Source organism: Besnoitia besnoiti, chromosome II (genome assembly GCF_002563875.1).
Source record: "Besnoitia besnoiti strain Bb-Ger1 chromosome II, whole genome shotgun sequence".
NCBI lineage: Eukaryota > Apicomplexa > Conoidasida > Eucoccidiorida > Sarcocystidae > Besnoitia > Besnoitia besnoiti.
The window spans coordinates 3,022,023-3,045,499 of NC_042357.1; the positions used below are offsets into that span (position 1 = coordinate 3,022,023).

Below are 23,477 nucleotides of genomic sequence, written 5' to 3' on the forward strand. Positions count from 1 at the left end.
TCATGCGAGAGCTTTGTCTGCCTGAAAAGAAGGTGGAGCGTGTCTGTATCCTGTAGCGGCATTCGCTTTGAGTGAGAAGGAAGCCGTGTACCCTTGCGCGCTCCTTCTCTCCCTTGTCTCCATCGCTGTCTGCCTTTTCAATTTTACTTCCTCAGCTGCTTTCAACTGGTAGCTCGATTCTTCAGAACCGCGGAAGAGAAGCGACAACCGCAGGCTGCTGGCCTTCAAACGCGCTTCGCTCTCGGAGAAGCACACGAATTCGACTGCGACTGCATGCGCCTCACGAGCTTGCGTTATCCGCTTGGCTGCCTCGGAGGTCCGAACAGTAATGCGCGTCCCCGGTACTGGGAGGACCTCGGCTTTCGAAGGCGAAGAATGGGACGCGGAAGACAGTGCCTTTGGGTTTGTCTTTTTCTTCTTGGTTGACCCGGCAGCGGACTTTTGTGGGGAAGCGATGTGGAGCTGGCTGAACGAGCAAAAGCGAAAAGCATACCGGTGTCTCTAGACACGGCGCCCTTTCGTCGCGCCACTTAACACCCTCTGTTTGTGTATCGTAATGTGCACATCCATTCTCGTCTGCAACGGCATAGCTATCAACATAGAGGTACAGTATTTTTGCTGCGTGGTAGAGATGTGCGCGTATATGCAAACTCGGTCCTCGCAAAATGCTGCACGGCAGAAAACACCAAGACAAGAGGGAACAAAGTTTTCTGCCCAGCTGCTCCGTGCCTGCGTATAAATGCGCAGCCGTGAGACGCTTTAGAGAACCTCCAACATCCTTCGGACAAACACCCACAGTTGCCTTTTGGAGTCTCTCTCGCCACTTGGTAAGGGACGAAGCACGCGTTAACTTCTCGACTGCTTTCCTGCTTTTCCCCGTTTGCGCGACACCAGCGACGTCTAAAGCTGTGTCTCCCTCTCTTCACGGACGGCGCGTCGCACTCAGGGTGCTCCACGCAGAGAAGCCCAAAGAGAGTTCTGCTCAGTGTGGCGACCTCGCAGGGGTGTAAGACGGACCGCGCGTCCGCATGGCTTATAGAGACAATTACATTGGCAGCCACTCCTCGGTGCGGGCGTCCACAGGCATTCACGCACAAAGCAACAACACCCTATATGCACCGCGAAAACCCTTGTAGCCTACAGCGTACCATGCTTGACATCTACAGATGTCCAAGGAGAGATACGGGAGTAGAGATATGAAGTTGATGAGTGCTTTTTCCTTGACGATGCCGAAACACGACAAAAGGCGCACAGCCGAGGGACGGAAGAGGACGCAAATTCGCAGCGGCCGCAGACTCGTGGAAAACAAAATATATATATGGCGAGGCCTTCGTTTCTCGTCATCCCACCCCAGACCGAAGAGCGGGCGTTTCCAAGAACCTAGGAGGAAAGCAATGCACGCTCTGCTTCACTTTGCGGGAAGAAGCGAGGACTCGAAAAGCACAAAGACTCTTCTTCACTATGCACGAAGGATACAGCGCCCCAAAAACCGAGAAAAAGCACCTGAAGAAGTAAGCGTGACCCTAAACCGAGGTAAATAGGAAGGCGTCAACCGCCCAGCGCTATGTAACATTTACTTGTGGCAGCATGGACAGCTCACAGCTCGCGACCGAACCGTAAGCCGTCGACGAGCACATCTTTGTTGCGGCCGCACTGCGTTCCCAGCCATGCATAGTCACTGACACAAACAGAGCGAGTGAGAAAGATTCATGGCGAGAAAGGCAATAATTGTTTCGATTTTGTTGGTCAAAATCTCGGTAAGTCGACGTCTCGCTGTGTCATACAGCCCTTGCGTCTCTCCTGCAGGCGAGCCCTAGAATACACGCGTGCTCGAGTTGTTTCCTTCGCAGAGAAAGAAAAGAGAAGTCAAAGCCAAGAAAGGTTTCAAAGAGGCGAAAACGGGCGAAGTGCCACGTTTTTCCCCTTAAGAGCCACCGAACGCTGCGTCAACGCCTTCGACAGCTGTCTAGCGGCGCTCGGGAAACGCCCAGGAGAACGAGGGACGTTCAGCGAAGCCGAAAATGAGAGGTGCTGTGTTCAAACGTACGCGCACTGTCCTGAGACTGCCGCGGTGTCGAAGTCCTTCAGCTTGCTGTAGTCCGGAAACTCGAGGAAACGGACACTGAGACGGCCTAGCGAGGCGCTACCTCATCCAGCTGCAAGACAAGCTCGCGGGCGGCGCGTCGCGTTGGTCGGGAAACGGATGTCTGTTGGAGGTTTGGCGGCCAACCCATGTTTCGTGGAAGTTGTGTCAACGTCTGAGAGCAGTTCGAGTCGTGTGAGTCGCGGTTGCAAAGTAAGAAGTCTCTACAGCGTTGGTCGGGAAACGGATGTCTGTTGGAGGTTTGGCGGCAAACCCATGTTTCGTGGAAGTTGTGTCAACGTCTGAGAGCAGTTCGAGTCGTGTGAGTCGCGGTTGCAAAGTAAGAAGTCTCTACAGCGCGCTGCAGCGCCGCAGAGTTTCCCGCACACCATGCTAGCTCGTCCTCACCACCGCGTCGTTTAAAGGGCCGCCCAGCGAGACAGCGGACGGCGGCCCCATTCTTCTGTTCAACTATTTGGGGGGATATCCAACAAGTACGAGGCGCAGAGTCGACTGTCGCACGGGAACTCTCACCAAAGAGACTTTGGAGGCGACGATGTTCCGCGAACCTTGCTGGGCTCGAGTGTGCGTGGTTTCGGATCGCCCAGTCTCGCGGCAAAGCTGAACTCAGCCAGCGGACCTGCCCTCTAGCCAGTTCGGCGTGGCGCGCGGCGCCGTCGATGGACGCCTAGGAAGAGCGACTTGCCAAGGCTGAAGGGGGGTGGAGGGGCAGCGCCGGAAGGGCGAGAAATGAAGTAAAAGACCTACCTGGTTTACTGCTCCGTAGTTTCTGCAGAAGGGAGAACCCGCAAGCCACACTGCAGAGGTTCAGTCTCGATGGCGATGCAGATTCCCGGCGGCGCCGCGCGCCCTTAGGCCTCGAGCACTCACGACGCATGCCATGCGGCTGCGCGTGTCTGCGTCACCCCCCTTTCTCCAGCGGGCTTTATTTTCGTCGTTATATACATATCTATGCCCTGATTTTCAACTCAGCTGTGCACAGATCCTTTCAACAGATCATCCCCTAGAAAAATCACATCTCTTTCCTCTATAAAAGCCGCACTACCCCGCGTAGAGGAGGAGGTCTCGGCGGAGCGGACTCCAGAGGCCCAGGACTCTTGCCGGCAGGTGTGCTGTCCATTCCTCGCCTGGCGTACTTTCCTGCCTGTCTTGTCTTATTCCCAGCGATTCTGTTCGCTGTGCAGTCTATCCTCGTTCTCCGTTTTGACAATTTGTCGCTCTTTTCCGTTGTGAGACGCGTCCCCTCCAGCTCGTTCACTCGCCGCGTCTCATGGTGTCTCGCGCGGCGGCCGCCAACGCCGGGGAAGGGGTCGCCTCTCCAGATTTTTTTTCGAAAGCTGGAAGTAAAAAGTAGCCTCCAGACACAGACAGACCCAAAACTAAAGGGATTGACCGCCCACCTCAAACCGCGGGTTGGGAGCGTTTTCAGCTAGAGGCGCACGCCGACCTCCTCGCTGTTTGCCTCCACGGCTGAGGTTGTGAGACTCTGCGGATATCAGCGTTTTCGCGTGGAACAAAAACTGTTTTTTGTCTTTACTTTCTCTCCGCTTCTTCGATTCTTGCTCGTTTTTTTGCTCCTTTTCCCTCGTTGAGTGACTGCTTCGATCGTAAGGCCGCCAAATTTCTCCCAGCCGGTGTTAAACTGATTGTCTTGACAAGGCCGTCACCACACCCCCAGTCAAAACATTTGCTCCAGTGGCGACTTCTGGTCAGTTTCTCTCTCCTTTTTCTCGTCTTCCCGGCTCTTTGTTTGCTCTCGCCCGCCGTTCAAAACGTTGGTCTTCCTTTTCATCAGCCTCTGCCCCCCCTCACCTTCTCCGTCGTCAGCTTCCTGTGTCGACTTCCCCCCCCTTCCTACTCGTTTGTTTTTCTACAGGCTTCGCGTCCTCTGTGGCCTCGGCTTCTGGGCCCTGATCGGGTTGCATCTCGAACACATTTTCTGATTTTTTTCGGGGAAATTGCCGGAGACCGACACACTGTGGGCATTATGGGGCGGGAGGCTGAGGCTGCGCGCCCGCCGGGGCTTCTGGGGCCCCGGCGGCGGCCGTCTCTGCTGCTATCCGCTCGGGCTCTGCCTGTTCCAGCCCACGCAGCGTCTCCCTCTGCGTCTGCTCTTCGGAAGCCCTCGTTTTCTTCCGCCTCCTCTGCGCCTGTTCACTCGCCGCCTGTGCGCGCATATCGTTCGTCGCCTGGAAGCGCCTTATTCGGACCGGCGTCCTCTTCCGCTGTTTCTTCGCCCTCCTCGTTTTCTTCATCTTACTCGTCTTCTCTATGGCAGCGCGAGTCTCCCTCTGGCGCCGGAGACTTCCACCGGCGCCTGCGGAGAGCGGAGCTGACTGACGAGACTCAGGGCGACGACGCACGAGGCTTCGAGAGCGAAGAGTCATTGTCAGAAGACGCGCACTCCCACAGTCCGGGGGCGGAGAGCGAGGAAGATGACAGCGAAGGAGAGGGAAGACTCGCTTCTGGGGAAGACCAAGAGGACGCGGTCTACATTAGCGAAGAGGATCTGTCCTTCAGCGGCAGCGACGCAGAAGTCGACCGAAGCCACACCAGCGACGCGTACGAAGAGGAAGACGAGTGCGTCGTGGGCAGTGTCGCGCCTCCGCCAGGCATTCGCATCGTCGAATCTGCTGTGCATGCCAATTCCTCTCCCGCGCCTAGTCGCCTTGGCGAGGCGAAACAGAGGGCGCTCGACTTGAAGAGCTTTGCATCGAAGCACGTGACGCGCTCAGCCAGCGCCTATGACACCACAAAAGCTGTCTCGTCGTCGCATCACGCGTCCGCTGCGGCGCTCACTCGCCTACCCGGTGGCGAGCCCCCGTCGCGGCGCGGCGCGCGGTGTTCCTCTCTCTCTGAGTCCTTGTCTTCTTCGTCTCTCTCGTCTCCTTCTTCTGCGTCAAGCGAGGCTTTTCCGTCTCCCTCTAGCGCATGCAACAGCCGCGCTTCTCCGCCATCGGCTTCGCCACGCGTGAAGCCCCTGCGGTCGACTCCTCAGCCCTTTCTGACTTCGGCCTGTATGGAGTTCCCATTCGGGTCTGTCGCCGCGGCGTCCATCCCTTCGTCACCTTCCTCTCAGTCCTCTCGCGCTTCGTCGCTGCTGATGTTTCCGTCCTCTTCTTCATTTGCAGCTGCGCCTCGCTCTCTTCGTCCCTCTTGGTGTGCGTCTCTCGCGTCGCAGCAAGACGCGCTTTCCGCGCCTCGGCGTCCTCGCGTGCGTTTTGTCGACGCGTCGACACACGCTGCAGATGCGTCAGAAGACGCCAAGGCTGCCAGCGAGTTCGCGACGCTGCCCGCTGCCCGCAACAGAGCCTCGGCAGGCGAGCGCAACGAACGCGCTGAGAGCTCCAGGGCGAGCAGCCCAGACGCAAAACCGAAGAGCCCGGTTGGCAGAGCGAGGGAGGAGAGCACGGGACGGCTGTCGCGGCTCCTGTCGCGGGAAAAGAAGTCTGACGCCAGCGGAGGGAAAGTGACGGCCGCCGACGCGGGGAAGGACGCGAAGAGCGAGGTGGAGGACGACGCCTCCGCCCCGCTCAAGGCGTCGGATTCCAAGCGGAACCGCCGGTCGCTATCCAGCAAGGCGATGAAGGACTTGCTGCGCCGCACTCTGTCGCTCGGGAAAAACAAAGTGAAGAACGAGGGTGACGCCGAGAAAGAAGACACCACGTGGCGCGCTAAGAGTGGAAAAGAGGAGGACAAGAAGGAGATCGCAAACAAAGGCGCCCTGGAAAGCGAGCACAGTGCGCTGCCGCCAGAGCCGAGGCGGGAAGACAAAAGTCTCGAGCGGTTACAGAGCGACAAGAAAGATGAACACAAAAATGAAGTTACGCAGCCAAAGGCGAAAGCGGACTGGGGCGCTCCCCAGGGAGGAGAGGCGGGAAAGAAGGAAGACAGCGCACCCACAACGAAAAAAAAGAGACAGAAATCGACGGCAATCGGCGACATTGGAGTGCAAAAAGCTGAGAATGACGACGCGGTGAAACATGGAATTGCCGGAGAAACAGAGAAGCAAGGCGTTGCGAAAGAAGGCGACAAACTCCGACACAAGTGTCAGCAGGATGAGGCGAAGGCGTCGGGGAATGTGGCAGCGAATGAAGGCGGGATGCCGCGACAGAAGTGTCGGGAGGATGAGGCGAAGGCGTCGGGGAATGTGGCTGCGAATGAAGGCGGGATGCCGCGACAGAAGTGTCGGGAGGATGAGGCGAAGGCGTCGGGGAATGTGGCAGCGAATGAAGGCGGGATGCCGCGACAGAAGTGTCGGGAGGATGAGGCGAAGGCGTCGGGGAATGTGGCAGCGAATGAAGGCGGGATGCCGCGACAGAAGTGTCGGGAGGATGAGGCGAAGGCGTCGGGGAATGTGGCAGCGAATGAGGGCGGGATGCCGCGACAGAAGTATCGGGAGGATGAGGCGGAGGCGTCGGGGATTGTGGCAGCGAATGAAGGCGGGATGCCGCGACAGAAGTGTCGGGAGGATGAGGCGGAGGCGTCGGGGAATGTGGCTGCGAATGAAGGCGGGATGCCGCGACAGAAGTGTCGGGAGGATGAGGCGAAGGCGTCGGGGAATGTGGCTGCGAATGAAGGCGGGATGCGGCGACAAAAGTGTCGGGAGGATGAGGCGAAGGCGTCGGGGAATGTGGCAGCGAATGAAGGCGGGATGCCGCGACAGAAGTGTCGGGAGGATGAGGCGAAGGCGTCGGGGAATGTGGCAGCGAATGAAGGCGGGATGCCGCGACAGAAGTGTCGGGAGGATGAGGCGGAGGCGTCGGGGAATGTGGCAGCGAATGAAGGCGGGATGCCGCGACAGAAGTGTCGGGAGGATGAGGCGAAGGCGTTGGGGAATGTGGCAGCGAATGAAGGCGGGATGCCGCGACAAAAGTGTCGGGAGGATGAGGCGAAGGCGTCGGGGAATATGGCTGCGAATGAAGGCGGGATGCCGCGACAGAAGTGTCGGGAGGATGAGGCGAAGGCGTCGGGGAATGTGGCTGCGAATGAAGGCGGGATGCGGCGACAGAAGTGTCGGGAGGATGAGGCGAAGGCGTCGGGGAATGTGGCTGCGAATGAAGGCGGGATGCCGCGACAGAAGTGTCGGGAGGATGAGGCGAAGGCGTCGGGGAATGTGGCAGCGAATGAAGGCGGGATGCCGCGACAGAAGTGTCGGGAGGATGAGGCGGAGGCGTCGGGGAATGTGGCTGCGAATGAAGGCGGGATGCCGCGACAGAAGTGTCGGGAGGATGAGACGAAGGCGTCGGGGAGTGTGGCTGCGAATGAAGGCGGGATGCCGCGACAGAAGTGTCGGGAGGATGAGGCGAAGGCGTCGGGGAGTGTGGCTGCGAATGAAGGCGGGATGCCGCGACAAAAGTGTCGGGAGGATGAGGCGAAGGCGTCGGGGAATGTGGCAGCGAATGAAGGCGGGATGCCGCGACAGAAGTGTCGGGAGGATGAGGCGGAGGCGTCGGGGAATGTGGCTGCGAATGAAGGCGGGATGCCGCGACAGAAGTGTCGGGAGGATGAGGCGAAGGCGTCGGGGAGTGTGGCAGCGAATGAAGGCGGGATGCCGCGACAGAAGTGTCGGGAGGATGAGGCGGAGGCGTCGGGGAATGTGGCTGCGAATGAAGGCGGGATGCCGCGACAGAAGTGTCGGGAGGATGAGGCGAAGGCGTCGGGGAATGTGGCTGCGAATGAAGGCGGGATGCCGCGACAGAAGTGTCGGGAGGATGAGGCGAAGGCGTCGGGGAATGTGGCAGCGAATGAAGGCGGGATGCCGCGACAGAAGTGTCGGGAGGATGAGGCGAAGGCGTCGGGGAATGTGGCAGCGAATGAAGGCGGGATGCCGCGACAGAAGTGTCGGGAGGATGAGGCGAAGGCGTCGGGGAATGTGGCTGCGAATGAAGGCGGGATGCCGCGACAGAAGTGTCGGGAGGATGAGGCGAAGGCGTCGGGGAGTGTGGCTGCGAATGAAGGCGAGACTCTGGGGGTGGCGAGTCCGGTGGACCATGCCAAGGAGGGTCAGAAGGCCATGGAGGGAGATTACCAACCCCGGCAGGCGATTGTCGTTCGAAATACCACGCAGGGAGGGGGGGAAGGGGACGGCGATGCTGGGAATCCGGCGGGAAACCAGAACCGGAAACCGTCACGCGGAGAATGGAGTAGCAATTTTCTAGGCGCCAATCGTGATGTCGCAGAAACAAAGGAGAGCTCGATTCAGAAAGGTGGAAACGAGGAGAATAAAGAGCCAGAGGACGAAGACGACTACGAGGCCGAGGTTGACATTCTGTCTCAGGTCGAGGAGATCTCGCGCAAAGAGCGCCACAGAGAGCGACGGGAAATGTGGCTGCATGAGGAGCTGGAATCAGCGACGCAGGTGGCTTTGAGTGTAAGTCGAACAGAGGACTGAAACGTCTCTGCGAGAGAGCGAGACGAGCGTAGACAGTCAATTTGAAGAACTACTTCGCTCGTTGCTGCGGACTCAGCGGGCAGCGTTAGGCCTTGGCTATATGGCAGAATCGCGTGGAGCTGCCCCGCCAGACAAGACGCAGCCGCTGTTGATCTGCGAGTGGAAGCAGCCAGGTACAACAAGAGGGATGCATTTGTGAGAGGCAGCAGGTAGAGCCGCACACAGGCATGGGCTGAGCCGCGTGTCTACTCGCGCGTTGCGAGCCTCCCACTGCTTCGCTAAGGCTGAGGCATGGGCAGTATGCGCAGGAGAGTTGACACACCGAGGCCGCTTCTGCGTTCTTTCGTCACGTTCCGAATCATCGCCTCTCTCGCAAGCCCTTCCTTGCCCTGTTCTTCGGCATCCGACGTCCGACGCCGGTGGCTGCTGTTCGTCACGGCTCTCCGACCCGCGTTCTGTAGTCTTTTTTCGACGCTGCATCTCGCGCCGCTCGCTTCGCCTCGCTCCCAGCGAGTTGCCTGCGGGTTCCTGCTTCGCCGTTCTTCCTGCTGCGGCGTCGCTCAAGGGGAGGCGCCGACGCGCACATCGTGTCTGTGGTCGCTTCTGAGTGTTCAGCTTCGGATCGCGTCCATCACCAACCTCCAGACCTGCGGCTCCTACTCCCGCGGCGAGGGCCGGGCTCTGCCGAAGCGCGTGCGCGGCGGCGTGACCAACGCGCCGGGCGCCTACGGCCTCGCGCCGAGTTTCTCCATCTGCGTCGTCGCCTGGCTTCCAGAGGAGGATCCGCTGGAAGTTCTCGGGATTTCCCAGGGCGTCTCGTGGTTGCCCGGATGGGGGCTGCGTGTCTCCACTGCAGGTGCGCTCCCGCGAGCCGGAGGCTGCGTGCGCGACGTCAGCTGTTGACACAAGCAATCTACAGTACGAGTGCGTATTTGTCACGTGACGAGCGGTGTGTGTAAGGCTACTTTACTTGTGCCCATTCCACTGTCTAGTTACTGACCGAAGTTCTATTGCGCGAGCACGGTTCCGAGGACACACCAAATTTCCGTGCGTCTGCTCCGGTGTTGACACGCAAGTCGTCTGTGCGTCGCGCATGCGTTTGCAGTGGAGTCTCTTGTGTAACTCAGATCTCGTCCCAAACTCAAAAACGTGGATGGGTAGGCATGTGCGCATGCGTGTGTACGCGTATGTGTGCGTGGTAAGTGTGGCGCTGACTGGCGGTCGTGTCTGCAGTTCACACGCGGCCGAGCGTGAAGTCTGGGGCGCTGGGGCTCGACGACGCCGACGTGCAGCAAGTATTGACAGTTGCGCTCTCCGCGGAGGAGAGTTTGTGGCATCAGCGGATGCTGGCGCTCGAGAAGGGCGAGGCCGTCCCGGCGCTGCGGTCGGCTCCACACCGGAATCGCTTCAACCTCCGGGAGACCTGCGGCTCGCCAACTTTCGAGCGCAAACTCGGCGTCGCCCTCGAACTCTCGCCCTTCGTCCTGCTTTCCGTCGTGCACATCCACCAGCAACTCGCGCACGGGGCCACGCCTACCTGGAGCCCGGACAGGCCCGCAGAGCCGGGCATCTCCACAGACGTAAGGCTCGAAAGCGAGGCTGATGGCCGCCAGCCGACTTCGATTTATGTCAGCTGCGCGCCCCTGAAGTGCGCGCTTCACAGCCCGTGCACACATATGCACATATAGTCCCCGTAGTTGTCTGGTCAGGTTGTATCCATTCGCATGCTGAGCCATTCTGTGTGCTTGGTTGAGTATTGGTGAAGCATCCAAAGTCACACGACACAGGATGCAGCTGAGTCCTGCGCCAGCTGTCTCACATGTCATGTGCGTACCCATCACAGATGGTCTATACATATTTATATCCAGATGTATATCAATATCTATATGAATGCATAGGTGTAAAGGACCGCAGCGTGTGCGTCCACTGTTTGGGTGGCGGTGTGCTGGAGGGTTGCGCTGCGATCTTTTTGTTTTGAGAAACGTCTGGCGTGGAGAGGACGTTTGTGGCGGCGTCTTCTTCTTCGCCCACCTTTTTCTTTTGCGGCTCCGTTTTTGCTCGCAGAATGAAGTGGGTGGCGGGCGGACAGTTGTGTATCCCGCAACGCCTCCAGTGACCGTCGTTGGAACGGCGGTACTTCCGCTGGCGAAGCTGAATCGAGAGAAAGGCGAGCAAGTTGACCGCCATAGAATTCTGCTCATGGATATCAACGACGCACCGCCGGTCGCCGTGCATGCAGACGGGCGACTCACGTATCTTCAGGCCTGTCGGATCTTCAGACATGACGTAAGTCACCGCGCGTGAGCCCCGCTGATCGCAGGCTCCTCCGCGTCCTGCGCGGAGTGCAAGCTGCCTTCCACTTGTTCCATTCGACGGGTGAAAGGTGCTGCTGCTCCCATCTTTCTATGTACACGGTCGTGTTTCAGGTTTTTCGTGTCGTTTTGTTTAGTCGGTTCGTGTCGCTCGTGGGGGTGGGGGGGGGGGGGGGGGGGGGGGGGGGGGGAAGGGGGGAGGGGGAGAGAGAGAGAGGGCTGAATCATGGCAGACGTGTCCGTTAGCGCTCTCGTCTGCATGAGCATGCTGGAGTTTTTTTTTCGTTGTCGCCTCGCTTGTTGTCTTGTTGTCTCTCACCGAGGCGCAGACGTTTACGAGAACGCGCCAACGTGCTTGACGTGCTTGGCGTCGCTTTTTGGGAATCGTGCTTCCTCTTGTGGCTCTGCTGGGTTTCTCCTGTCCGCTAAGACTTGCGTGCGGAAAGTGCTTGCACTTTCGCGAGGTATCTTTGATTTTTTGCGTTTATCTGTTCCACATCTTGTGTCTCGAGGACCTGTCTCGGCGTCTCCGCCCCTCGCACTCGGCTGACGCCTCCGGGTTTTCTCTGCGTTCCCGCAGGTCGTGCGCGAGATGACGGCGCTGTACCGCGAGTCCCTGAAGAGGCTGGAGCCCGTCAGTCTTCTGAGGCTGCTCGATTTGTTCGCGAGTCGCCTTTGTCCTGTCGGCGAAGTTTTTCTCACCATGAACAACCTCGCGCCACTCAGTCAGCGCTTCCACTGCCTCCTTGGGCCGCGCTGGCGAGACAGCGTTGAGTTAGGCGACGACGCCAAGACGGCCTGCGACGACAGCGAGGCTGCGAGGGACTCTGAGCACTTCAGAAGCTACCCCGCCGCGAACGCAGTCTGGGTCGAAGTGCGAAGAGTAGGCCAAGAGAAAGACGAAAAGGAGTCTTTTGCAGCGAGCAGAAGGGAGCAATGGCACGCGTATATATGAAAAAAACACTCGTGCTCATATGCATTTAAGGTGTACGAGTGGATGCCAGCTGGAACGCGGAGGAATGGACGCTTCGAGTGGTAGAGCGTGCGTAAAGCTGTGAGGTTGTTACCCTTGCCACTAGACGGCACTGTCAAAGCTTTTAGGTGCGTGAGCTTCAGTTTGTGAATTGCAGCGATCCGTATCGATTTGCACGCAACACGTAGGAGACCTGACGTCGCACGCTATGGCCGGGTACCTCAGGATTAAATGTCGAGACTCCAAGGGTTCCACTTTATGAGTGTTTACTACACATGTATGTGAATGTGCGTTTAGAGAAATGGCTGGCACGCATGCGTGCATCGCTCCCTCGATATATGCAACTATTCGCCTGTAAACATAGCAGCGCCTATAGCTCTCGCTAGTCTCGAGTCTCGAGGCGTGTTTGGCTTCTTCCGAGTGCGATTGTGCGTTTGGGTAGGCTTACGGCGTTTCGTGTTTTTCCGGCCTGTCTGTGCTCGATGCGTGGCGCAGGTAGTCAATGTTCCCGTGAGCACACTTTCTTTCCGCGAGATCTGCGACGCGGAGATTTCAGTCGTAGCGCTGTGGGAAGGCGAGAAAGGGTGCGCAGAAATCTTTCGCAGGAAGTCGCGCAAGATTGAGGCGGCCAGCAAGTGCCGCGTTCAGCCGCTGAGATTCTCCGCCATCGAACGCATTTCGCGGGAGGAGGACTCGTTGCTTTCCTGCTACGTCGGCGGGCAGGTGAGTTGCACAGCGCAGCGAGAGGAACAACTTCTCCACGCCTCCGGGGGTGACTTCCAGATGTCTGTCTACACGAGCTTGTATGTGTATATGTGTATGTGGATCTCTGCGTTTGCCACAGCTGGCCTCAGTTCTGTCGGGGCGCATGCGTAGACGGGGGACTGTTCGCTGCCGTTTGACCGACAGTGTGACGGCCGCCCGTTCGAGCGCAGGCGAGCGAGCGTTTGGGACCCCCTGTTCGCTCGTTGTGCTCGCCCGGTAGTTGCCGCAACATACCTTTTGCGCGTTTGAATTCCGTCGTCAGCTGGCCGCCTCAGGAATGCACGAGAAGCGTCCTCGTGCGGTGTCTTCAGGTCTGCCTGCCGGTTTACCCGGGCCTCGACCCCGTGCTCACGCTGTATCTCTGCCTCAACGGTCAGCCTTACGCGACGCTGCAGACGCCGCTGAACTTGGGCGCGTACTCGCCCGCGAAGCCCGTGCCGGCAGTCGATCGCTGCAAGAGTGCAGCGGGCAGGGGTGGCGACCCGCGGCACGCCTTGCGCCGCTGGCATGCCACCGCGCGGACGGCGCCGCGCCGAGACGCCGAGAAGAAGGACGACGCGGAGGACGAGAAGGACGCGATCCCCGACTGGCACGGTGACGATGCCGCGAAGGAGACGCTGCTGCCCTCGAGGCTTAGCGCCCACGATCGCGGCCTGCTCCTTTTCAAGTCCTACCGGCTCGCCAGCTACCGGGACGAACGCGACGACGGTATGCAACGGACTCGCTCAGCGCGGCGCAAAAAGTGAAAAGCCAAACGTGAAATCCAGAGACGGCTGCGGGCGCCCGCCCCCTCGCCGTATGCGGGGTGAATTCGTTTGCACGGCTTGCCATCTTGCCATGTGCAGATGCAGATTTTGCGGCGTCCGGCGCATGCGTTCTTCCGCGGGAAAGTTTTTTTGTCACGTCTGTGAGGCGTTCGTGCCATGCGTTGGCTTCTCGCACACCTGCGTGCGTTCGTATACATGTACATGTGTGCCAGCCGGTAGTCGGCTTCACGAGTTTGCGCAGGGGCATGCAGCCCAGCTGTCCTGCGCTTCTCGACGCGCAGCTGGAGTCCTGGGCTCTGCCGCGACCGGGGCTGGCGTTATCTTTTCGCCTGGGGCTTCGCTGGTGTGCTCTGCAGACGACTACGTCTTCTTGTCCAACGTGCACTTTGGCCAGATCGAGCTGCGCATGTTTCCGTCCCCTGCGGACGGCCTGTTCATGACCGCGTCAGAGTTCTCGCTCCTCAGCATCAAAGGCCGCCTCGCCTCTGCCGAGTACGCAGGGTCCTGGCAAAACTGCGGTAAGCTAACGCGACGTGCGCAACTCTACGCGTGAGCATGTGCACATGTGTGCCTATGTATACAGTCCTCTCTAGTGTTTTGGCGAGTGCGTGTAGAGGCATGGCGCATATGTCTCGCTGAGGGTATGGTGACTCAAGAAGCAGCCAGCCGACCTCGGGCAAGTCGAGACGCGCCGCCAGTGGAGGAAAACGAGCCACGAGATGCAGAAGTTTGCTTCGCATGAACGGGCGGCTGTGTAGATCTTTGGGGGGAGTGCTACACGTCACAGACCGCCTATCTGTGTGTCTCGCTCCGCCTCTCTGTGTGCACTCGCGACTCCGCATTCTCGCTCTGTTCTCCACGCTCTCGCACCCTTGCCGTTATCCGTTCTTTGCGCAGCGAATCAGTTCGGCGGGCCCATGCTGGGGCCCTTCGGTCAGTGGACGGCGTTCGGCGACGACTTCGAGCCGCGCGCTGCTGCGTCCTCGGAGTCTTCGACGCCTCTGGAGACGGAGGGGGACGCCGACTCGGCGGCGCAGGGGGGCGCGCGTTCACTCGCTGCGCGCGGCTCGCGCCCGATCTCTGCGTTTTTCAGTCCGGCGCCGGTTCATCTGCAGCCGACGCCAGACGCGGTCTGGAGCTCCGCAGCGGCCCCCGAGCTCGCGCTGGAGGCTTCGCCGGACGACTCGCCGACGACGCCTTTGCCGCTCGCGCCGCCGTCGCTGGTCGCCCCCGTGACTTCGCCGCGCGGCCGCGGTCCGGTCGCCGCCGCGCAGTGCGTGGCGCTTGGCGCGGGTTTGTCTGTGGGACAGGCTGGGGCGTGGAACGTCTTCGAGGTGAAGCTGAAGAACGCGCGCGGCGAGAGCGTCGTGGGCGCAGACGGCGAGCTCTCGCTGCGCTTTGCGCCGCTCGGCGAGCCGTCGGTCTCCTTCGCTGCGGACTCGTCCGCGCGACCCGCGGAGCGCCAGGGCGGCGGCAACGTGGCCGCGAATCTGCGCACGTGCAGTGCGCCGGAGTGGGGAGTCGAGAAGAAGGACGGCGAGGCGATTTGCACGGTCAAGTACCGCCACGCGCGGACGGGCTACCTGCTCATGTACGTCACTTACGACGGCCTGGAAATCTCAGGCTCGCCGTTTGAAATCCACATCGTCAGCGGAAAGGCTGCGCCGGGCGCCTGCCGCGTCTCGGGCCTCGCCGCGAAGATCTGCTTCGCCTCGCCCTCTCCTCACCTCGAACTGCCCTTCATCAACGTCGACGACGCGCTTCGCCTCCAACGCCAGCAGCGCCTCGAGGAGGGCTGGAAGCGCAGCGCACGCGGGGCAAAGGACCCAAACGTCGAACTGAACAGTTACATCAACCAGCTTACCGTCGTTGTCTGCGACGAACTCGGTACGAAACGCAAGCAAAGCCCTCGTCTGCGGGACGCGCTGTGTTCCTACCGCCCGTTGCTGACGCGTTTTTTTCCGAGTGGCGAGGCGCAGGTCTCCTGTCACCCATTCTGTGCACGGATTCTCTTTTCTGGAGAAGGAAAACTCCCTGAGGGTGGACTTTCACTTTCCCTTCCTGGTCTTCTTGTAGAGGCCCTCGTGTATACGAATACGATTACTGCGCATTTCCAGTCCCCGTTAGCTCTCAAACGGTTTATTTTCTACACGCGGGGGTGCGCGCACAAACGTGTGTGAGATCTTTCACTCTCTAGCACTCGAGTTGTATGCTTCACGACTCGAGGCGTCTAGCTCGACGCGTGTCTGTTTTCTTTTTTTTTGCGCAGGCAACTGCATGCGCACGGGCGGGCACTGCGTGACGGCGCGAGGCGCACAGGGCGCGAAGATTCTGCAGGTCCTCGACGAAGGCAACGGCAGTTACCGCATCGACTACGTCGTTTACCTCCCGAAGCAGCTCCTCCAGCAGGTGGATCTCGAAACGCTCGAGAAACTCGACAAACGCGCCTGGACGACTCTCCACGAAGCCGACGTGGCGGTCCCCGGGCTGGTCGAGGAATACGAGGTCAGCGGGCGCGACGAGATTCCTCGCCATCCACATAGCATGTGCGCGATGTGGATGCGCCGACTGGTATCTGCGCCTGCGCCTCCCGTTCGAAACGACTGAGATAGATAGATATAGATAGATACCTATTCGTCTACGACGGCGCTGCTTGGGAAGAATTTGCGGAGGGCGGGTGCCGGGAGTGAGTAGACCTTGCGCGGCAGCCGTGTTCTGATGCAGAGGCACGCAAGGCGGCAGCTGCACAAGGCTTGGAAGGCTTCACATGACCCCACCCAGCATCTACCTTATATAACTATTTGCATGCACATTTATGTTTGAGTCGTATTCAGGAGTCGCAGCGCCCGGAAGCTGTGAAGCGCTGGAGCCCACCCCCGCGGGAGAGTGATGTTCCTTCCAACGTGTCGATTGCTGCAGGCGCTTAGGGCTCTGGAGCTGCCTATCTTTACCGAGGCTCTCATTGAAGTGCTGCTGAACGAGAAGCCCATCTTCGGTTGCCCCTTCAAGGCGCGCGTGTGCAACTTCGCCGAAGTCTACAACGCCTACAGAGAAATTGACAGCCACTCTCTGCTCGGTGGTCAGGTAATGCCTCGAATAATATGCATCTACTCACGTATTCATATATGTGCTTGTGTATACAAATTTTTCGGAGTTTTTCATTGTGCTTGCTGGCTATGCAGCTCCCTCTGTTATCTCTGGGTCCGCAACGCTGTCTTCGCTATTTCTTTCCGTCCAACTTTCCCGTTATTTCTCGCGTTTCGGTCTCTTCAGGTTTCGCGCTTCGAGCGGCTGCTGAACGAGGGAGAGTACGCCGAGGCCGCTGACTTGCTGTGGGCTGTGGAGAGCGCAACCGACGAGAAGGAGCTCAAGGCGGAGATCGTGCGGGTGTTGGAGACGCTCGTACAGCGGCAGCTCGAGCTTGAAGACGCGAAGCGCCGCGAGCGCGCCGGCGCGCGTCTAGACGCCCTCGTTGGCGAGACATCCAAGGAAAGGGAGCAAAAACGCCGAGCGGAAATTCAACAGATCCGCGGGCAGTGGGAAGACATTCAACTGCTCAGGTGAGCGCTGCAGGCGGGCGGCACACGCGCGGGGGCCAAACTCCAAGTCTAGCGAAGCGCCGCTGCAGAGAGAACGACGTGACTAAAAGCAGTCAGCAGGTCTCGGCGAGACTAGTGTCTCACAGCCTAACACAAACAGGATGCCGCCCGGCGGCGGCTAGCAGAGGGAGGGATATGTGCATCGCGTTGGATGCGTGCCGAGAGCCACTTTTTCAGAACTCTGCAACGGCGCATGTCCCACTGCCTATGTGCCAATACAGACTAAGCGTGCGCGTCGGCATCCGAAGCGTCATAGTTACAGACGCTTTCTCAAGACTCATACACGCCTCGAAACGCCCGCATCCTCCGTCCTTCTACATTCAATTTTGAGTCTCTAGGGTTCTACGCATATACGGTTGCGCCTGCCACATGGGATGTCTGCTCTCTCCGTGGGGCCTCCTGTCGACGTCTCTTCACGCCGCGCATACATGCGCACATTTTTGTTCACTCATATATACGTATATATATATATATATGTTTGTATGTTGTTTCGTTTGGGTGACTTGCGTCTGACTCGTCTCATGCTCAGGGAGTTGTTGGGGCGGCTGACGAAGAACTGCTCGGAGCGCGAGTCGTTGATCCAGCACTTCACGTTCGCGATGATGGAGCGCCTTCACCAGACGCAAGCGGGAAACCTGCGCATCATGGCTGAGCATCATAACCTGCAGCGACTCGAGCAGGAAAACTTGATTCCGCTCGCGCAAATCATGCAGAGTCAATACGTCACGATGTTCAGACAGATGACAAAGGAGCTCGTCCGCCTGGTCCGCGGCGTCGAGACCAAGCAGTTTGTCAACCTCGAAAACCTCCTTCAGACCTACAGACGCATCGGGTGAGTGCCCCCCGAGGCGCGACTCTGTCCGCTCAGACAAGTTTTATGTCAGCGAAGCCTAGCATTTACATGACCATTTACAGACACACACTGCTCCGCAGAGGGCCCCCGTCGGGCTGGCCATGTATGTATATATATATATATATATATATATATATATGCGTATTTATTGATTATGGATCTAGGGGTACAACCGCTGCGCTCCGCACCGCTGACCTTGAAGTGCCTTCGCGGCCGCCCTCAATATATGGTCGTACATAAACCAGTGCTTAGGCGCAGAGAAGACACAACCACATCATTCGTGCTTCTTCCAGCTCGTGGGCGGTATGTATGTATACATATATATGTATATACATGTATACATATATATGTATAAACATGTGTACATATGTATGTTTAGCCATTCCTACGATATATGTGCATGCCTAGAGTTTAGCGACGAGACGCATTTCGTTCCTTTCCTTCAGAGATCAGCTGCGGCGACTGCACCGCTACCACCTGGCGAGCGTCTTGGATGAAATCAACGACTGCGTGGTTGAGGAGATCGAGCTCCAGCGCCTTGCACACATTGCCCGCGCGAAGGAAGAAAAGATTTTCGCGATTGAACAGGAGATTGCGGCAAAGGAAAAGGCGCTCGAAGACGAAAAACAGAAACACCAGGAGGCGCTCAAGGACGTCAAGCCCCTCAACATGACCGAGGTCTACGAACTCTCCACAACCAAGCGGCAAGCTGGTAAGTGCGGAGAATCGTGAAAACCGCGTCTTCCGGCTTTCGCCGTTAACGTGTGAATTCGACTCCACAACAAGCTCTGCCAGCTCTCTTAATATGTATCTGTATTACATAAATGGCCATACTCGCCGCCAGGTAAAATTCCATTCGGGGGCTTTAAGCCCGTGTGTCTGGGCGGTGATGCGTGGCGCACGTGCATCATCACGGCGTATGCAGCGGAGACATGCACGTGTGTACTGCAGGGACATGCATGTTATGATCAAAAAGGAGAGTTGAGCTGCAAAGGATGCGTGTTTACAGGCATTTAGAACTTATAGGTTATATATATATATATATATATATGATTGTGATTCTGCGGCGTGTTGATGTGTGTTTTTCCCAGGCGTTCAGACCGAAGATGCTCTGTCGCTTCGTCAAGGAATCTTCGGGCCGCTCATTGTGGCGCGCGCGACGGAGCAGCATGTGCCGAAGAGCTCTGAGGTCGTCGCAGCCGTCAAGGTGAAAAGTGGAATAGACAGGCAGTGTCGAGAGACAAGGGCGAAGCAACGCAATACAACGATTCTCTGCATGTAGAGTGTGCCAGGGGCGAAATGCCGCCGAGGCTGCTGACAGCGACAACACACGAAGCTGTCACACTAGGCGGACAGCAAAGATGCCTGTGGGCGTATTCAGGGCATGTAATCTAGCATTTTCGTTCATGATGTGCTGTCGGTATTTTCAGAAAGTCTGGAAATCCTGCAACGTCTACGACATCCACACAACCATCAAGCGTCTCCTCAAGAGCTGCCCCCGGTACGTCTCCAGCAAATGAAGAAGAAGAACAAGATCTCATTCACTTCTGCACACTGGAACAAGGCGGTGGCGTGATTCTTCTTCGCCAGAAAATAGGGTCGTCTGCGTTCCTGAGTGGACAGTCGCGCTGTGAGGCAGGTGTATCATACCTATCTACACATTGGCATTATAGGAATTCATGCATGTGGATTTCAGGCTGAAGCACTGCATCGAAGAAGTCTTTCTTCACTACGCGAAAGTCTCGACAGCCCACGTGCGCGACCTGCGAGTCGAAGGCCTTCCTGTGGGCCTTCCGCGGCCTTCGTTTTTCCGCTTCTGCAACGACGCCCGGCTAGACCGGGATCTCCTCGCCGACCCAACACAGGTAGAGGCAAAAAACCGAATCGCGAGGAGCGACGGAGGGAGCGGAATTCGTCGAGTTTGACTCGGGAACGGGGAGCGGCGGGCAAGGACGACGTGTCAGGACGCACAAAATGCTGCGCGCTGAGTCGTCGCAGACTGGCTGACATCCCTAACGGGGTTTGGCGAGCGTGCCCAGAGACACGTAGATAAATAAGACCGTAGAAAGGCGCATGTGTGGTGGAGGGCACCCCAGTTGAAAACTGCAGCCAGTGAGTCGGCGACGAAAAACGACGGCGCAGTACGCGTGGACATATTCCGATCGAGACAGAGAGGGCGATGCACGCAGCAGCAGGCAGACTCAGTTACAAACGCAGGCTAGAAAGGCGACGCACAAATATGTATTCCTTTCGCAGGGGACGTCGATGTACACATTCATTGTGGGATTCGAGCAGGACAGTTTCGTTTACTTGCCCTGCTCTGAAGCCTCGACCCTTCCTGTATTTTGCCTTGCTTCTCCTCGCATCGGTGCCTCTCCTCGGCTTGTGAATTTTCACTCGGTCCAGATTGTGAGTTGCCCTGCAGATAGTTTCACGCTCGCGTGCCGCTGATCGGCTTCTGCGATTTTTTTTTGACTTTTCAAATTTTTTCAGCTCCAAGATCTCTTCGACAAATTCAGCATCGAGCCCGACACCGGCCGCATCCACGCCGACGGTTTCCTGCGCGTCGTCCCGCTTTTCCTCTGGCTCCCGTGCCTCAGGGAACTCGCCTACCTGGACTTACTTCACGCGGTGCGCAGCAAAAGTCGAAAATAGGTCCTCTTGAAAACTTGCGTCTGCCTTCCTGTAGATCGTATCCGTCAATACGTTGATCTTTTCCTGTGTATACACGCGTTATGTATGTTTATACACGTAAATGTATGTCTCCAGGGATGTGGCGAGTCGACTGGACGTAACTGCATACACAGATGCTGGTTTTCGCAATGCGTGGCTTTGCTGTCTTGTGTAACGCGCCAGCCTCTGTCTCGCCACATGCATCTGTGTAGATGTGTGTGTGTTGGCGTGTGTTCAGCTTTGTCGAGAGAATTTGGAGGAGAATCGCAATCCTCAGTCGGCGCTGCGTCGGGAGCATCCTTCGCGCGTGACGGCGTTTCACTACTTCTGCCGGGCGCACTTCCTGCCGCTGTATCAGATGCTATACAACAGCGACGACTTCCGCATTTCTTCGCGGGCCTTCATGGACGCGGAGTTGTCGGGACGGGCGGCGACGGCAGCGGGGCGCGTGCGTGTGCAGAAGAAGTGGAATTTGCTGGCGTACTCGCGCGAGAAACTGCCATACGACGTCTTCAGCATGCTCTCGCTCGAGCCGATGGAGCACCTTTTTGTCTTTTACAGCGAACTCTCGATGAAGCCTGCGCTCGCCCGCTCTCGAGACGCCCCCCTCTTTCCGACCGCAGCGAGCGGCAGCAAGCAATCGCGAAAGACCTACGACGAGAGCGCCGGCGCAGGCCAAGACTGTCTGGGGCCGGCGACGCGCCAGGAGTCCGCCGGCATCAGGATCTTCGCCTCGCAGGCCTCAGTCGAGGAGACATCCGGCGCGGAGCATGCGTCCGAGAGCGCGTGGGTCTCGCTCGGCGTGTTCATTCAAATGTGGCGCGAGCTCTCCGTGATTCCCGGCTTCATCGACGTCGACACCGCCCTCCGCATCGCGCAAGTCACCCTAGGCAACGCCAAGGCCGCGCGCGGAGAGGACGCGGAGGGATCCGAGGAGACGAGCTCCTCAGACGAAGAGGAAAACGAGACAGTGGGCTTCCGGCGCCTGCTCTCCATGCCCGAAATACCGCACGACGCGGGCTCAGGGAAACACCGGGCGGGCAAACCCGCGCGAAAAGCGGAAAAAGTAAGCGACGCCATCCTAGCAGACGCGAGCCACGCTCCTCACGGACAGGATCCCCATATATACATACATATACATACATTTATGTGTTTATATATATATATGCTTAGATCTGTTGCAGTTGCTCGTTGTCTTGCCTAGGATGCCTTCATGACAGCACGCACGCGCCAGTGCACCGCACCTTTCGTAGCTACGCAAAAGAAACGCGGAAACTTCCTCTCTTTGAACTTGTTTTCGTACACGAAGTGTGCGTGGAGAGGCCCATGCTGCTTAAGGCAGAGGCCGGGCCGATGCATAACGCCGCGAATGCCCACTTTTTCTGTCCTCGGCTCGAGAATCTGCTCAGCCACATGAGCAGGTGCGCGTTTCGTTGTTTCGATCGATCGAAAGCTGGCGAGTTGTGCTGGCTATGTGGTGTGTTTCCGAGCGGCCTCTGCCTTCCCTTGCATCGTCCGCTGAGCTCTATTTCGCTAAAAACGTGCATGCATACCTATCTATGTGCACAAGCGTTGGAGGAAACGCACCTGCAGCAAGAGGACTGAGTATTTGCGCGTGTGTGATTAGGGGCGTCTCCACTTCCCGAATTTCGTCGAGGCGCTGGTGAACATCCTCTGCGAGTGCACTGCCCGCTCCATAATTCACGACGGCGACCCCTCGGTCTCCCCCATGGCCTTGGAAGCGACTGCGGAGGAGGTGAAGAAGAAGGCCTTTTCGCTCGTTCATCTTTTAGGAATCAACGACGTCTCGCGCATCCTCCTGTTGACCAAGCGCCCGCTACGAGAGAGCCCGAATATCCAAGAGAGCTGGGCTGGACACGGAGGCGAGGACAAACGCAAGGGTTGGGGTGCCGCACGCGGCGTGCTTCTCGCGCAGATGCTCGGAAAGAAGAAATAGAGTCCGCATTCAGGGCGACCATTGCGTTCTACATGCATATATATAAATATAGAGAATTGTGTGTTTATATGCGTGAGCGAAAAGCCATGCGTCGAGAAGGCTCTCACAAGGTCCTAGAGACATTATCTATCTATCTACCCATATATATATATATATATATATTTGTGTGCATGCGTGAGTATATCTCGAATCCACGAACAGGTATATGTTTCTTTTCAAGCTTGTCAAGGCATGTGGCGAAACATGCGTTTTCAAAGGGACGAAATGCGAGAGCGAGTGCCTGTGAACAACTATGAATGTCAATGTGTCGCAGACGGGATGTCTGCATTGCGGAGGGCCTCCTAGTGCAACTTTGTCTTTTAAAAAACACCTGCACCCGTGGCTCTACTTGATGTCATTCAAAGCAAAAGGCCCAGAAGAACCAGGGAGCGGGAACTCCGTGCTTCGAAAACCGTTTACATCCTTTCCATCGCTCCTTTTCACTCGTGTGGATCTCTTCCAAAACTCACAATTTTTCAACGAATTGAGGCCTGCGGAAGTCTCATCCCACTGCACGTCACACGAATTCCTGTCACCTGTAACGGACCGGGACAAGTTAACGCAGCACCGCCAAAAAACGGAAAGGAAATTCTCTGAAAAACAGTTTCTGGGCCTTTCGGCAAGCGAGCTCTGGCGTCAAAGCATCTGTGTCACTGGCAGGAGGGCGCAGCGTTCAGGTATCATTTTCGACCTGCTGAGGAGGTTTTCCTCAGCACACTAAAAGGCAGTCAGTCTGCAGTCACTGGAGACTCTTCAGCGTCCTCAAGGACAGTTCAGAAAATTCTCCATGCCACGGAATGCCTGGGGCACGTGCACACCTCTGCAGGAAGAATTCGGGATTGGTACCAGCGGAGGGCTTCGAATCAACTCAGTGCAGCGACAAATCACGGAGAGTCTCCTGGACAGGTCTGACAAAGCGCGAGACGTGCACTTCCCTCAAATTAAAAAGATCTCCGCACGGAAAACGAAAACTGACGATTCCCTTATCAAAAACATGACAAAACAGACGCAGTCATTCCACTGCGTCACTAAACACCAAAA

General features: G+C 57.7%; 2 protein-coding genes across 2 annotated transcripts; one reads left to right on the plus strand and one right to left on the minus strand.

Annotated features, from left to right (window-relative positions):
• Positions 1-1,087, minus strand: BESB_037750 (uncharacterized protein; the record flags this gene model as incomplete). Its single annotated transcript, XM_029362361.1, has 2 exons — positions 1-466; positions 1,050-1,087. 2 exons carry the CDS (start codon positions 1,085-1,087, stop codon positions 1-3), a joined length of 504 nt encoding a protein of 167 aa, XP_029221326.1.
• A 3,004-nt stretch (positions 1,088-4,091) lies between these two features.
• Positions 4,092-22,397, plus strand: BESB_037760 (uncharacterized protein; the record flags this gene model as incomplete). Its single annotated transcript, XM_029362362.1, has 20 exons — positions 4,092-8,477; positions 9,114-9,354; positions 9,732-10,078; positions 10,563-10,784; positions 11,391-11,693; positions 12,279-12,506; positions 12,860-13,256; positions 13,672-13,833; positions 14,213-15,202; positions 15,585-15,820; positions 16,235-16,399; positions 16,589-16,875; positions 17,444-17,746; positions 18,214-18,479; positions 18,859-18,974; positions 19,198-19,268; positions 19,464-19,632; positions 20,261-20,398; positions 20,679-21,506; positions 22,068-22,397. The coding sequence occupies 20 exons, from the start codon at positions 4,092-4,094 to the stop codon at positions 22,395-22,397; spliced, it is 10,185 nt and encodes a 3,394-aa protein (XP_029221327.1).
• Positions 22,398-23,477: the final 1,080 nt, after the last annotated feature.